This window comes from Ahaetulla prasina, chromosome 3 (assembly GCF_028640845.1).
Source record: "Ahaetulla prasina isolate Xishuangbanna chromosome 3, ASM2864084v1, whole genome shotgun sequence".
In the NCBI taxonomy this organism is placed as follows: domain Eukaryota; kingdom Metazoa; phylum Chordata; class Lepidosauria; order Squamata; family Colubridae; genus Ahaetulla; species Ahaetulla prasina.
Window position 1 is genome coordinate 144,900,414 of NC_080541.1, and position 17,591 is coordinate 144,918,004.

The 17,591-nt window shown below is 37.0% G+C and overlaps 1 protein-coding gene across 2 annotated transcripts in view; it reads right to left on the reverse strand.

Moving 5' to 3' along the window:
* DPYD (dihydropyrimidine dehydrogenase) overlaps positions 1-17,591 on the reverse strand; it is a 684,632-nt gene that overhangs the window by 58,501 nt on the left and 608,540 nt on the right. For both annotated transcript variants that reach the window (XM_058176033.1, XM_058176032.1), the window contains one exon: positions 8,260-8,439. In XM_058176033.1, the coding sequence (XP_058032016.1) occupies positions 8,260-8,439 (180 nt within the window). The remainder of the gene's footprint in view (positions 1-8,259; positions 8,440-17,591) is intronic.

Consider the following 17,591-nt stretch of genomic DNA (forward strand, 5'->3'; position numbering starts at 1 on the left):
TTATACCGCCCTTCTCCCGAAGGACTCAGGGCGGTGTACAGCCAATATTAAAAAAGCCCACAATGTACACATTTAAAAACAAAACTAAAACAAGCATATTACAAATGGCCGAGAATTTAAACAATTTAAAAATTTAAAATTATTAATAGCCCCAATTAAAATTAATAAAACATTTAAAACTCTCAAGCCAGTCCCGCTTGAATAAATAGGTGCGTTTTCAGCTCATGGCGAAAAGTCCGAAGATCAGGCACTTGACGTAAACCAGGGGGAAGTTCGTTCCAAAGCGTGGGAGCTCCAACAGAGAAGGCCCTTCCCCTGGGGGCCGCCAGCCGACATTGTTTGGCGGATGGCACCCTGAGAAGGCCCTCTCTGTGTGAGCGTACGGGTCGGTGGGAGACATCAGGTAACAGCAGGCAGTCATGTCAATGAATGACATAAGAGCTGAGATGGTACAGTGGTTAAAGTGCAGCACTGTAGCTACTTCAGCTGACTGCTAGCTGCAGTTCAGCAATTCAAATCTAACCGGGCTCAAGATTGACTCAGCCTTCCATCCTTCCGAGGTGGGTAAAATGAGGACCTAGATTTTGGGAGGCAATATATTGACTCTGTAAACCACTTAGAGAGGGCTCTAAAAGCAATATGAAGCGACATATAAATCTAAGTGCTATTGCTATTGCTGTATGTTATATTCATATGGGAAGTACAGAAAATCAGTTTGGTCTACCGGTTAAAGCACCAGGCTAGAAATCAGGAGACTGGGAATTCTAGTCCTGCCTTAGTCACAAAAAGGTGGGACTTGGGTGATTTTGGGTCAGTCACTCTTTCTTCACCCATATCAGGGCTGACAAGCTAGTCAGTCAATTCCTGACACAACCAATGGATCAACACTTTTGCTGATCTGAAAAAAAGTGAATCCTGCACTTGTTGGAAAAAGCTAAGAAGAAAAGAAATAATATTGGGTGGAAACTGGCAGAGCACCTTTAAAAGATTTATATTTAAATTTATGGCATTATTTTATTTATAGTATAGTATAGAAATACATTCTTAGCTTCTTGATGGAAAAAGAAAATAAACATTAAAATATTACATATATTTTAAGATGGTTAGGTGACTTTGGGCCAGTCACTCTTTCTTAGAACAACCTACCTCATAGGCTTGTGGCCCTGGGGCAAATAGAAGGTGGAAGAAGTAGGTATGTTGGTTATTTATGAAATAATAAATGTGGTATAAATATATATACATATTTACAATAGGTGGATGTTGGCAAAATAATCCAAATTTAACTTGATGGATTATTTCAAAGAATAAAACTTTCATTTATTCAATGTACAATATCCCTAGAAATATTTTTTAAAACAATTAATAAATTATACAAAGAACAGTATGGAACAACATCCTCAAATTAAGCTTGACCTTTGATGACATCATAAATAATTCCTTGCAGTTGTCTGGTAACAAGAGAAATTATTTTTCTTCCTTATTTTGATATTTTTGGTTTCCTACTACCTTGGGATTTCCTGGTTGTTTTCCATCTCGGTATTAATTAGGTCCAACGCTTTCTATTTTGAAATAAGCCAGATGCTGCCAAATGATGACATGATCTATTAAGACCTTACTTGGACAAATATTCAGCATAAGATGGGTGGCCATATAAATATTTTCAATAGCAATAGCAATAGCACTTAGATTTATATACTGCTTTACAGTGCCTTACAGCCCTCTCTAAGCGGTTTACAGAGTCAGCATATTGCCCCCAACAATTTGGGTCCTCATTTTACCCACCTCGGAAAGATGGAAGACTGAGTCAACCTTGAGACCGGTGAGATTTGAACTGCCAAACTGAGGGCAGCTGGCAGTCAATAGAAGTAGCCTGCAGTACTGCACTCTAAACACTGCGCCACTGTAGCTTTATGATGCTTCCAGACATATTTTGAAATGAAATGACTATATAGCTTTAGCCTAGAAACATCATTACTGCATATACTTTTCCTTTCACCAGCATATCAGAGTGAAAAGTGAAGAACTTGGCTCTTGCTCAACTGCTTTAATTTCTATTTGCAGAGATTTGTATTTTCTTCTCTTTCTTTCTTTTTATTCATTCAAGTATATGATACAGAGCACAGTTGTTAGTAGTACAAATTCTACCACTTCATTCTTGTAGGTTGTATAGATTGCCTGACACCAGGATTTTCAGTGTTGAAGTGAAAAACTGAGCCTATTAACCAAACTTGACACCTAAGCTTAGCACACTTTTGAGGAAATTTCCAGTCATTTTTTTAAAAAAAACCATGCTAGAGTGGAAGAGCAGAGGTCAACCCTTTGTTTAGACCTTCATAGATCATCTCTAGTTCAGACAAGGATTTGACTTATAATCTTGTTTTCTTATTGGAATCCTTAAATTTATTAATGTCTTTGAAAAGAATCGCATCAGCAACACAGAACAAGAGTGCTTGATATCCTTATGATTTAGACACTGAGTGCTATCTTCCCTTTTCTATTCACTAACCAATGAAGCTGAGAACCTAGAAAGTAATTCTCCATAGCCATGTGTAAGAATTCTCTTCACGTAGCTGCCATCCTTAAACATTCCCAATTTGCAAGAGGCCTCCTAAGGGACTCTTGCCAGCTGGAATAAGTTACAGCAGGCTCAGGGTGACTTTTGCTTTCACTGAGGAGAGCCATGGACACAGCCCGGTTTTAATTTGCTCCCCAGCGGCTTTTGCCTCCCCCTCTGCTAGGAGTAGATTTTAAGCAGAAAACCCATGCTTTTGTTTCTGGCTTCTGGAAGAGATTCACTTTGAACAGTGCTTTCAGATATACATCATGCCTATTGATTATCCTTCAAAAAATCTAATATAACATGGTTGAAAATGTTGTATAAAGCCAAGATTTACAAAAGAATGGGATTTGGCACGTCAGATACCTCCAAATCTCTGCTTATCATTGCTGAAGACTGAAGTTCTTTTCAGAGAAAGGCTAGAAAAGGTTCTTTGTTCTTTGTGAAGCTCTGAAAATTATAACATTACCTTTCGATTGTAAAGACAATCCTATCACTACACTCCGGAGAATACAATATTCCTGACTTTTTAAATTTAATTAAGCAGTTTTTCTTTCAACAAATAATATTATGTAGCTAAACCTAGATTAGCGCCAAACTCCTTTGGCCCTTGCTCCACCCCATTAACTTTCCTTCATAGAAATTTACAACTCATTTCATCCAAAGAAACTTCAAGACTTCCCTCTTTTATAATATGCAAAATAGCCATTGATAGAGAATATTTTTCACCGTGTTTTGAATGAGTGGGGAGGAGACACTGCAATTCATAGTGTTCTTAGCTTGTCACTATATCAATAATTCGCTTTTTCTAAAGGTAATGTATGAAAAACTATTTAAAAGACACATTAATAAGACAAAAAAGCTTAAACCTGAAACTGATGTCACAAAAGAATGAAGAAAGTGGTGGGTGGATGGTGATAGAAATCATGTCATTGAGAGTGCTTAAGCAGGCTTTGTCAGTACTGCAATTTGGTTTTAAAGGCACATAAATGCAAACACTATATATTTAACAGAGATGGCTGATTTCATAAAAAGAAAATTCTGGTTGTGTGTTCACGATACTGCATTGTTCTATTTCTATCATATTTAATATATTTCTATTCCTTTCTTCCATCAAGAAGTTAAGAGACTCAAAGTGCTCTCTTCCCTTCCTTTGAGGACACAATGATTCTGTCTTCAATATACCCATAATTACGCAATGAAATCTATGGTTCAGTGATTCCTGGAGCTTTTGCATTGGGATATGCACCGTGTGCCTACAAAATCCACCAACAAAACACTAAAAGATAGAAAGCTATGTTTCATGAATATAGATTGTAAAACTATATTGTAACACAAAAACTGAGTTAGATCACACAAGAATTTTTTTTTTGGCATGATATACTATGTGTGGCTTTTTATTCAAACACAGTTTCATAGGGTAGTAAAGTAGATATCATCCAGGTGGTTTGGACTATAATTCCCAGAATATTTTGCCATTTCTGGGGCTCCAATCCTTCAGAAATCTGATGACCATCAACTTGCCGCTGTCTACACTCAACTGGGATTAAATTCCAATAACTTTTTAATTCCGCAATAGTCATGCTTTTGGATTGTAATTTTATTAGTGGTTTTTGGGAAATATTCAAGAGTCTGCTTTAAATATTTTGAGACTTAGACAAATATAAAATATACTATGGGGCTGGTATTCTGTGCACATTTCAGGATCCATTCCCTATTGAGCTTAGGGCAATATCCATTGTATAGGATTTTGAGAGTTATCTGTTTTCCCCCTATACCTCTATCTCTCAATATTTGTTCACTGAGTTATCATACTGTCTTAGTCACCAAACTATGGTTCAGAGTGATATATGCTGGATCAGATCAGTAACTATCTAAACAAATACCCAATATTGTTCTGATCCAGCATATATTATATATTATAATAGTGGCTAACCAAATGCCACTTGAAAAACCCACAAGCCGGAAGTGGAGGCAATAGCCTTCCCGAACCATTATTCTCTGGCAACTCATAATTCAGAAATATGCTGTCCACAAAAATGCTAGAAAGAACATCTGCTTCATTTTCTAGCCTCTTGTAACTAGCTCTCCTTGAAACTCTTACAAACTAACCATGACTGCATACCATTTCAGTGTAAATCATTTGTGTGACAATTAATATTGGATTTTGATGACACAAACGTTATCTAAACCTGTGAACACTTGCAACAAAAGGAAACTGCTACTTTAATAGTGTAAAATCAGCTAAAACTCCACGTCCATTCCATGGTTAGGAACAAGTCATATTGAGCATATAGATAGCAAAAGCCTATCTGAGGATGACCTTAAACATTGGAAAGTGGAAACAGCATCTAAGACAGTGATAGCTAATCTTTTTGCCATCGCGTGCCAGAAGGGGGGTGGGGCAGGGAGGGTCATGCGCATGCGTGCCCACACCCATAATTTTATGGATTCCCACCGCTCCTCCAGCTCCTGACGTGCGATGGCCTGGTAGGCCCATTCTCTCTCACCTGGCTCCAGAGCCTTTCTAGGAGTCTGGGGAGGGCGAAAATGGCCTTCCCCACCCCCCTGGAGGTCCTCCAGATGCCAGAAATGGCCTGTTTGCCAACTTCCGGTCCTACCAGGCTATTTTCGGCCTTCAGAGGACCTCCGGGGGGGAAGGCTGTTTTTACCCCCCCCCCGACTCCTAGAGAGGCTCTGGAGCCAGGTGTGAGAAAAATGGTTCTCCCCCCCCCCCAGGGCCCTCCAGAGGCAGAAAACAGCCTGTTTCCCTACTTCTGGTGGGTCCATAAGGCCTGAAAATCAGCTGGCTAGCATGAGCATGCGCACTGGAGCTGAGCTCGCGTGCCCACTGATATGGCTCAAGGTTGACTCAGCCTTCCATCCTTCTGAGGTCAGTAAAATGAGGACCCAAATTGTTGGGGGCAATATGCTGACTCTGTAAACCGCTTAGAGAGGACTGTAAAAGCACTATGAAGTGGTATATAAGTCTAAGTGCTATTACTATAAAGGCCAGAAGCACTAGATGCAGAAAATAACTTTCTTCAACTTGAAACGGACAAGATGGAATTTAATGAACGGCATGAAAATCTTCAGAGACTTTGAAATCTCAAAAATAACGAATCATTTTAAAATATGTTGTTTTTCTTTTAATGACCAGATATATGGATTCCAATAGGTAATTAATGTTTGGCTTTGGCTTAGCATACTGTATAAATTCTACTGTTGTAGTTTGCAAACCAAAATTTGGATCGAAAGAAAAGTTTATTATGTTGTGTCAACCCAATCAATTGTGTATGAATTGAATTGTGTTGGTTATCCTAATTTGCAATAGGAGAGGCAAATATAATCTTCGATCCTGCTGTGTTAAAGGGGTTTAAATAGTTAAAAATGAACCCGATCCTTAATTTGGTTAAGTGTTTTTCTATATGCTAGAAAATAGTAGTACTGAATGCTACTATGTTTTTGTCAAATCCATTCCTGGTACTTGGACTCGTGAAATACTAGGCGATGATTGGAGGAAGTTGAAGTTTGAGTATGAAATACTTATCATATGGTCAGAGCAATGTCAAAGTGAAGAGCGGCTGTTTTGATCTGAAAGCAGTATTTTGAATTCATAATGTTTTGCATGCCACTACACCCTAATAGATTAGCTTGACAGGATTGACAACTGTCAGGTCATTTTCTTGTTTAAATATCTTTTCATCAAATAGCACTAGTCCATCTCCTGAGCACTTTGGGGTTGATTGATTTGGGGCTGCAGGGGAAAAAGAAGATTAAGAATCTATCTTCACTTGAAAAGTTTTCTTACAACACTCTCTACTGAAATGAATAAAAGAATGTGCTGTATCCCCTATACGTAGGATTTCCTGAAATTGTTAAATGTTAATCTTTTTATCTGATTGTTATCCAACGTCTTTATCATTGATTGATTTGTTATGGAAAACCCTGAAATTCTGCATGTCATTTATAAAAAGTACAATAAACTCGATCCAAAGTTTTTCACTCCCTTCCATGATTAATAAGGGAGAAACAACAACCTATTGCTTCTGAATTGGAAACTGCTGTTCAAGAATTATGGAAAGATGCATTAATTCCCACATGGAAACAGACACAATGGAAGAATGGCTGGAAGAACTGATGGAGCTAGCAGAAACGGTCAAACTGTTTTAATTAAAGGAAAGAATATATCCAAATTTGTTTCTACTTGGAAACCATTTCTAGAGTTTGTGCTCAAGGCAGAAAAATATATATGAAAATTTGACTTTGGGATTTGCTGATTAGATACATTTGCCATTATAGAAATGGCATATATATTTACGGAGTATGCAAAAGTAAAAAGTTGGGGCTGAAATTTTATCATTTTTATTCTATTCTGCTGAAAAGAGAAGTTAATACTTTTTCCCCTTACGCCACACACTCTTCCCATTCTTTCCCTCCCCAACTTCCCTACTATCTTTATTTTCACTTTAATTTTATACTTTGATAATTTCAATAAAATTTTTATAGATATATATTCTTATATACAAGAATTATCTTCTTCCAAAGGTGTTAATTTTTCTGACTTTGACTTACACTTAATTAAAAAGATATATGATAAATGCAATAATGCATTAAGAATTCTCTCTTTTATCACACTAAAAATCACAACTACTTTTATACTGACAGTTTTCAGACATGGCACTCAGAGCTTTTGAGCCACAATGTCTCAAGTTTTGTATCTCTGCTTTTTTGATTTGTGGTTTTGCTCTATAAAGCCCTCAATGGCTTTATCTGTAGCTATTTCCAGAATGGCCAAATTTATCTAGCCAACAAAACTTCTGGCACTTGTGTAGTTCAGGAAGATAAAGGAGACAAACTTTGAGTGTCATTGAGGTTAAATATGCCAGCTAATTATGGGGCTAACTTGACTGAAATTGAATATATATATTTTAATTGGTTTATTATGACTTAGTTTTCAATAAATTTTACTATGGAAGTTTTATTTCTATAATTACCATGGATTTTTTAATTGATGTTGAATGTCCTGGATGAGAAATGAATGAATTAATAGTTATTCTTCTTTTCTCTTCTAAAATGCAGACAATATCCCCAGGTTTTGGAATTTACTAGTACAACTTTAAACTGAGCTAAAAATGTAAACATATAGTATCTCGCCTATAAGGCACAGTGACAGAAAGAGAAAACACCACAAATTTATCTCCGACTGGTACTATGAGAGGATCTTGGCAACTTAAGGGAAAGGGCCAGGAATTTTTCAATACATAGGGTGGTGGCTTTAAAGTTGTGGCTTTAAAATTGTAGCCTGCCCCTATGCTAAAGATCTGAATAATTACACAAATGAATAATTCATAATTACTTAGTAAATCTAAACAAAATACTAGCCAAATCCACAACTTGACAATAGTAAACAAATTTATTTTTCAGTAATCAGTAAGGCTCAATGGGCTTTGGCAGACTTTTCTCACATAACCAGCACAAGGGATATTTATAACTGGCCCCACAGCAGCCGCCTTTTTGCAACCACTGGCATTTTTGTTGAGTCTATCTAACTTGGCAACCGAGGAGATAAACATAGCTGATATTGTGACCATTGTGTTTTCTTCTCTCATAAAGACAAAAGAATTGTCGACACCATGATATAATATAACACATTTCTGCAGCTAAACAACGCAAGAAACCAAAGGCAACCATTATCCTACCTTTCCAACCAACTCAGAAATTTTCGGTACAGGTTTTCCTTTCTGATGCTGTATGGTTGGTGGGCTCTGTCCTTCCCAGTCCTGAAGTTCCTCCAGGCTTTCCAGATATAGCAGAGCCTTCAGCCCTGTGCAGTAATCATCAATTACGGTATAGTCCTGATTCTGAATTGCACTGCATACCTAAAGTAGATAGACATCCAATGTTATTGTGCTATTATGGAAATGTGTTCTTATAGACATTATGATCAGAAGGCTTGGTATCTAATGATCATAGACAACAGCTGCTGAGAATGTATGACTTCAAAGACATCCACTGATCCCGGATTGTTTCACCTGCTAATTTATTATTTATGGGACCGCCTACTGCCACCAATAGCCTCACATCGACCAGTGCGCTCTCACAGAGAGGGCCTCCTCCGGATACCGTCAGCCAAACAATGTCGGTTGGTGACCTCCAGGGGGAGGGCCTTCTCTGTGGGGGCTCCCGCCCTCTGAAATGAGCTGCCTCCGGGGCTTCGTCAACTCCCCGACCTCCGGACTTTTCGCCGCGAGCTGAAGACGCTGTTTCGACGTGCAGGACTAGCTTGAACATAGTTTTAATTTTAGGGTTTTAATTAGGGTTTTAAACGGGGTTTTAAATTGTATTTAAATTTTTAGGCCGTTATTGAATCAGTTTTTTAGATAGTTTTTAAAATTTGTATTGTATGTACTGTGTTTTTATTGGCTGTGAACCGCCCTGAGTCCTTCGGGAGAAGGGCGGTATACAAATATAAATAATAATAATAATAATAATAATAATAATAATAATGATGATGATGATGATGATGATGATGATGATGATGATGATGCAAGTAATAAACAGATTGAAAGGAATGAACGAACAAACCATTCTGCATTTTCCCTCTCTCCCTTTTTTTTGATGTTGATGACTGGTCAGTGTACCAGTTTCAACATTTCATAGTTTATGTTCTGCCATTTCGGTTCAAGTCTTCTATATTTTTTAATTATAGATGTGTAATACAGTAAAGTTTATTTCAATGCACATAATTATAAGTAGGATCCAGTAATGTTAATGAGGGTTTTCTACAGTTTTTAGAACCAGAAGATAAAATTACTGTTCTTGAGCAGAATAACTGCAATGCTATCACATAACAAAAGTCATTACATAATAAAAAGATATATTCTATCGACTAATATCTATGCTATTAGAGGCAATCCTTGTATCTAACATGTAACATAGATGTAGAATGTATTATGCAGCTCCTGAGGTTTTAGTTACGAAGGATCTCTTTAGCATGCAAAGTTCTGGGTTCAATTCTCAGTATATCCAGATAGAGTTGGAAACCCCCAAAAAACTGCTATTAAGGCAGCACAAAGGACTCCCTGGTCCACCTTATGGTAGCTTCCTAATGTTCTTATGAGTGAACTGTATTACTAACAGAGTTTTATTATTCCTAAACAAGCCAAGTATCCTTGCATTTGTCAAGATATATAAAATGGTCAACTATCTCACGGGGAAAAAATATATTAAATGTGCCCACATGCACACACACCGACACAGACCCTGGCCATCTATAATTAACTCATTCAACTTTCAAGGCCGCAGCTAATAACATCCCAGATAGCATTATCAAACTTTCATTTCTGGTGTCAAGTGCTATATTACAAGCTTTTTATTCCGGGAGGGAAAAATACATGTTACCCTTTAAAATAATGTGCGTACAGCTGTGCAGGAAGAAACAAGGAATAAGTATAAAATATGCACAAGAACATTTCTGATGCAGCCCATTTACATTACTTAAAACCTGTTTCTCTGGAGGAACACTGCAAGCATTAATTAGGTATGCTATGCTTCCCATAGATTTAAGCGCTCCCTCTCTTTCTCTTTCTTTCTCTCTCTCTCCTCCCTCTTTCCATTTCTTCAGAGCAATTATAGAGATTATCTTTATAATTTCCTCCACAGGTTATTTAACTGTAAAATTCAACCAATGATTTATTTAAATGTCTTTTGTTTGCTAAGGGTTTCTAATTTTTAAATATATGAGGAACACTTTCCTTACTTTCTTTGGAAAAAACAAGGGAATGCTGGATAGGTAGATAAAACTATGACGCTCCATATGTTTAAACTAAGTCAAATTGCCTTGTTGAAACCTTGTTCTTTTTTGACAACATTCATGCACTTGAAATATACAAGAGTTTCGATTTCTCATTAATGGTTATCATTTATTTATGAGATAAACTGAAATAACAGCATAATTATTGTAAATCAGGAAGCTATCACGTCCAACTACTAGCTTGTAGATAATAGTGACACCTGCCTATAGATATGAGATATCTGTAGGAACAAATTGTGGAACGCAGATAAGAAACATGTTCAGATAATGGAAAAGCTACTAACATAAACATGTTTTGGTGGTCTTGAAATGGCTACAAAATTAAGGCAGACAGAGTATGTTTGACCCTCAAAACAATATGCAGTAGAGTTACATGAGTTACATTATGATTTGAAAGCATGCACTGAAGTAGTACCATTGAATGATTTCACTATGAACAAAACTGCCTTTTGAAATGCATCATTTAGGAGAGATCAATTGTTATAAATTAAATTAATCAATTAAATAGTAGTTTTACTATGTTTTCTCATAGAATCTGTATTCCCAGAGTTGGAAGCAGCCAATTGATTCTATGGCTAGAAAATTCCTGAACTAAGAATACAAAGGCAGGAGAACACGGTTTGGGATTTGAGATATGAGATGTATGGTTTATTAGAAAACTATAGTTAGCACATGTCACTACAGAATTTACTGTGGGGAATTGTACAAGTTGGTTTAATATATTTGAGGAGCACTAGTTTGGGGCAGCCGCTATTGATTAATCCACTTAGTCTTCCTTCACAGAATTGTTCCCTGTGGATAATCTTCAAAATCCATAGCGATATTATCATTTTGTACACATTCTCCGCAGATTTGTTATGTCAATGATTGGAAATGCTTGCATTTCCATTGTCCAAAATGCAGTGTCCACAGTTTCCATTCTTTACATCCGCCATCCGAGACTTCAGGATACAACGAAAGTACCTTGCAAACACAGACTATTCTCCTATGTTAATTGTTGTACATGGTATTTATACTATCAAAACTGACTTATCTCCATGTATTGCCTTTAAAAACAATGTCAACTATCAAAGGACAGCAAAATGGAGTTTTGGAAATGTTTCCAGGGCTTTTTCATTTATGCTGTAGTGATGGCAGCGCATTCATGAGAGATCACAAATGTTTCACTTTGCGATCCTTTCTTCCAGATCTTTGTTGAATTGATAAAATTCCAGCGTTTACAAGAATGCCATTTTGCTTCTTCCAAAAGATGGAGACTGAGCTCAGCTTTGGAACTAAACGACAGAAGATTGTTAAGTAAAAGAGCTTTCCAAATGCCACCCTATTAAGAAGTCAGCCTTTGACCTTGCAATTTCATATTGATGGCATAAGCAATGAAAATTCTTTACTCCGTATATTTGTATCTTTGAAAGGTCCTAGAATAGACAAGCTATTTTGTATTTTTACTTTTAAACTGGTTGACTTTTCTTTGAAATATAATGATAAAGCACTAAAAGTATGCATGAAGTATTATTATCATGTATTGCATAGGAAGCAAATTTATCACTGTTTTTATTTTATATCGTTTTTAGTTTAAAAAGTTAAAACAATTTTTTCTACTTTTAGAAAAGCATTAATGGAAGATCTATCTTAATTTTTTTTAATTCAAAAGAAACCATTTCCATAAGCTTATGATAATATTTTGGGAAGTACAGAAAACTGCATTAAAATATTTTAGGCAAGAGGCATTGATCCTCATTAAATATAAAGTTCTTATTAAAAAAGAAAAAGGCCAACTAAAACTTGAAACTTGTTTTGAATATTGTATATCATACTTTAGTCAAATGCAGCTAGTATTTGTGAAACTACAAATTCCAGTCCTACAAAATTAGGTTAATCAGGTTAATATGAAAAAAAGAAATATTTTGAATTTCTGCACAGTACAACTTATGGATGTACTCTCTCTCTCTTTCTCTCCCTCCCTCCCTCCCTCTCTCTCTGTCTCTCTCTCTCTCTCTCTCTCTCTGTGTGTGTGTGTGTGTGTATATATATATATATTACATTTACATTTTATACTTGCACTCTTATGAAGTAAATGACCAATCCTTTCAAACATTATTTAACTGGTACATTAAACTTGGAAAAAAGTGTCTTGGCAACGTTTCGACGAAGTCTCATTCATCATCTTCAGGCTTCAGCTTCGTGCTTCTAGGAGCAATGTGTGATCGCAGCTGTTTCTTCCTTTTAACTGCTAGTGGGAGTTTGAACTGATTGGGTGGGAGCTTGGCTGTGTTCTGATTGGCTGGGTTTTTTTGTGCTCTGATTGGCTGGGGGTGTGTCCTGTTTGGTTGGGGGCTTGGTTGTGCTCAGATTAGTCTGAGTTGTAGGGGGATTTGAGCTGCTGAGCTGCATTGCTGTTGTTTGGCTTCGTGTTCGTGGTTGAGCTACATCTTCATGGTGGGTGTCAGTCTGCTGCATGTATGGATTGGAGGGGTTTGAAATGGCTAATGTTGCAGCTGCGGTCTGGCTTCTGGTCTTTGGTTGTGCTTCATCATCGGTGTGGCACAGCCCTCCTCCCATATATAAAAGGCACCACAGACAGAATCAGCAAGATCCTCCACAAATACAACATCAAGACAGCATTCTGCACAAACAGAAAAATATCCACCATCCTAAGAAACCCCAAAGACAAAATTGAGTTAGAAAATCAAGGAGTATATGAAATCCCATGCACCGCCTGCCCCACCACATACATCGGACAAACCAACAGAAGAATAAGTGCACACATTGAAGAACACAAGAACTCAGTCAAAAAAGAGGAACCAACTTCTTCCCTGGTCCAACACCTTAAAGCCACAGGACATGATATTGACTTTAAAAAGACCAGAACTATCGCCAAAACTGAACACTTTAACAACAGAATAATCAGAGAAGCCATCGAGATAGAAAACGCCCACACAGCATGAACAAACGAGATGACACCTCCGCCTACCAGCCATTTGAAACCCGCCTTATTGACATACGAGTCCCTAACACGAGGAATGACACCAGACCCACACTCACGAGGTCCACACAGGATGTCACCACCACACATCCACCCAGAAAGCAGACCCAAACCCAACTGATCATGAAGCACGACCAAGGACCAGAAGCCAGACTGCAGCTGCAACATTAGCCATTTCAAACCCTCCAATCCATACATGCAGCAGACTGACACCCACTATGAAGATGTAGCACGACCACAAAGCCAAACAACAGCTATGCAGCTCACCAGCTCAAATCCCCTGCAGCACAGACTAGACTGAGCACAACCAAGCCCCCACCAACACAGGACACACCCCAGCCAATCAGAGCACAGAAAACCCCATCCAATCAGAGCACAGCCAAGCTCCCACCCAATCAGTTCAAACCCCACTAGCAGTTAAAAGGAAGAAACAGCTGCGATCACACATTGCTCCCAGAAGCACGGTTGAAGCCTGAAGATGACGAATGAGACTTCGTCGAAACGTCGCCAAGACACTTCCAATTTTACACGGAGAAAACCGAACAACCAAAGACCTATATATATATATATATATATATATATATATATATATATATATATATATATATATATATATATATATTTTCATTTTTTTCCAAGTTTAATGTACCAGTTAGATAAAGTTTGGAAGGATTGGTCATCGATTTCATAAGACTGGAAGTCTAAAATGATTGACAGGACATTGATAAATGGAATATGGGCTTGTTCCAATTTTGCCCATTTTTATTTAATAAGTTTCTTAATATAGATTGAAAAGATAAATATAGGGACACTAAAGTGAAGCTGAATTATATATTAAAATATATCAAGAACTTTGGGTTTATAGAGCAAGAAGTTACAATGGAAAGAAAATGATATTTCAGATTTAGACTCTTGGACTGATGATATATTTTTGCTCTGTACTTATCAATTGGTTCTCTATGTAATGGAAGCATTACCCAATGTTACTCCATATGAAGCATAATGCTGTTTTTTTCTAAATGTCTGCTAATGTTTTAGCTGCCCCTCTTTCATATTTATGAAAATTTGTATGCTTTTTTTATTCATTTTTTCTATATTAAAATAAAATATATGTTTACAAAAACACAGTGATGCCTATGAACTGAGATAAGAACATTCATTTTAAATAAAAAGTCAGTCATCCTTGTTGTTTTAACTAAGAAAGCCATTCATATTTCAATTGAGCTTTCAGTAATGATTAAATACAGAACTGGTCCAAATAAATTGTCACCTTTATTTGGCTCTACAGTAGTTTTGGAAGACAAAATTAATCCTAATTCATGCATCACCAATTTTGTAGCATTCCTTCATCCTTGCTCAAGGCATCATGAGACCAATTAAATACTATTAATTGTTTCACTGATAATTTCCAAAATTTAAGAAACAATTAAAAGTTCCAGTAAGCCTGGAAAAGGAATCTATATGATTCTTTCTGACCTTTCCTCTTTATAGTCAATCTCTATTGGAACTGGACTATTATCTCATACCTCTGTTTTAAAATTATTGAATGGAATTTGTTTTTGATACAGAGACATATCAAAATTACATGACTGCAGAGAAGGTTGCTCATAACATCACTTGATTGGTGCCCTGGTTTCTTCTTCCTTGCTCCCTTCAAATAAAGAATGCCACCCAAATTTTTTTTAAAAAGTTGACCAATTAGTTCATGCGGATGATAGTTTTATATATATATTTTTTTAAAAAATAAATTGGTCTGGTCTGAAAGCTGTACACACAAAGAACCAATAAGATGACCTGATAGAAAGCAATTCCCTAAATTCATTGCTAAGATATTGGACTCCAACATGATCAAGGACTATTGAATGGTTGTTGTGACTTAGGTTCCCTTAGGCATAAAAGGTACACTTAGTCTTAAAACAACCTTATTTTATTATAACAGCTGGGAATTATTTCATTCCCAGCTCAGTCCAAATTAATTCCAAAACAAATCCTTCAGAAAAAGTCCTTCGGCCTTATCACAAACCTTTGTTTTCTTTGGCACCCTGCCAAAGGCTTTTCTTGGCAAAGCCCCACAAAGTTCAGAAACAAGAGACGCCATCTAGAAACCAATGTAGCAACATTGCTTTCCTACAAAGAGCCCAAGAACCGTTGCTGCTGTTTTAAGCCTTATGGGAGGGGCCAATCATCTCCTTGCCTTACTCCTGAGTTGTCCTTTTTACTTTAGCTGCTCTTGCCTTCTGGCAGCTCTTTGCATGCATGCACTAGGAACAGGTTCCTCCTGTTCCTCTGCCTCTCTGCTGTCTGCCTCTGGAGGCTCCGGAGTCCACGCATTGCTCCCAGATGGCCCTGGCCCCATCTCTGCCTCCGATGGAGAGCCCTCATTGGGGCCTTCCCCTGACTCCAGGACTGGCCCATTGGCCTCCCAGCCTCCTCACTGTCCAACTCCGCTGCCAGCTACGCAGGCTGCTGGTGGACCATAACAATGGTTTTGTTGGTTTTTTTGCCTTTGCATGCTTTTGATTATTCTCCTCTGATATTTCTATTGTTTTAAAATTAGTTTTGCTGCTTACAGTGGTCTCAGTGAGATGTGCAGTATATAAATCAAATCAAATAATAAAAATACATAGTATTATCTGGTTTTGAGGTTCTTGGAAGTGCCTGCTTTGCTTCTGTGGGAAGTGTTGATCGGATATATGGGCTTTTGATCTGATGCAGCCAAACTGTTTTCGTGTCTTTAGATAAATGATGAGTATTTCTCATCACTGAAAAATGTCTCAATCCTATTAAGAGCCCAAATAAAATATATTTATCTTTTCTAGACTAATATCAACTTGTGCATTGCTTTTCTACTCATTCTAACCTTACTATTAGCAGAAAAATGTATGTTTGCTACCTTCCTTTCAATTTGTGTTTTTTTCATAGCCGTAAAAGATGGTAAACTATCAACTTGAAATTCTCATCTTTTACTAAATTTTCTCATATTACTTTATGTATCATAAAATCAAGTGATTGCATTTTGGATAACCAGGGAGTGTGTATGTATATTACAAATGTCTTTAAATTCTTTCTCCTGGGAAGAAAGGATTAAAGAAAGCCAAAAACTAAACTTGTATTTTTTTTAAAAAACAACAACAACACCAATCTCTTTTTAAAATCAGACTTAACTATTTTGAAGCAAAATCATTTAAATAACGTATAATGAAGAAAGTTTCCTTTCTTTTGTAAAATATAGAGCGGAGTTAAAATACAGAGCATTATTACAGGTGTAATTTTTACCACTGCAGCTCCTAGTGAAGATTTTTGCTTCGGCTTAATAGAGAAAGATGTCAGGACTGAAAGATGGCTGTCCAAGAAGTGCAGGCCACCTAGACATCTACAGGTCTATCTATTTGGAAACCGTCTTAAAACACTGAGACTGAAAACACTAAGGAGAAGGGCACAGAGAGAGCTAAAATACAAGGAATTCTCTTTTTGGAGTCCATTCTGGATGAACTTTTATTGGCCTGCACTTTTGACAGAGAGAGATCTGTAATGAACAATACTGAAAGCATGAATTTTGAGGCCCGTGCTTCAGGGGCCATATTTTTGTAAGCAGCGAGTCTATCAAAACTAGCTAGCAAAACAATTTTTCTGTCTTGGGACCTCAATTTAGTCATGGAGTGATTAACCTCTCATCCTTTTGAGCCTATTCCTTCAAAACTGCTATATTTTCTTTCTGTTAAAATTGCTTTTGGGCTCCATCAGCTTGGCTGTAAGAATTTGTGAACTCAATTTTGTGTCCACGAAAGAAGCGCATTTGTGATCTATAAAAGAAGAAAAGTTCTCTGACCCCTAAAGTCCTATAGGAATAAAGCAACACCTTCCCCCTTTCATACAGACAAGACACGGTTCCTTCTGCTTGTCTTTTTGCCCAGATAATTTTCAAGTTTTGTAAGAGCAAAATGGATAGTGTTAGAACACTACAAAAAAAATCTCAGTTTCTGAAACAATTTCTTTATACTTTGAAGAAATGACTTTAGGCAAGATAGTCCAGACGCTATTCTTGACCAGGAGGATTGCTTTAAAAATGCATGGTGTTTTTTTTTAAAAAAACTTTTCAATATAATACTGATTATAGAGCTACAGAGCTGAAGATAAATCTATAAAATGTATATGCTTTCTCCTATGCAAGAGATTTTCCCCTTCATCTTCCTCAACTGCAAAGCCAATGCTGAGAAATAAATATTATTTAACGT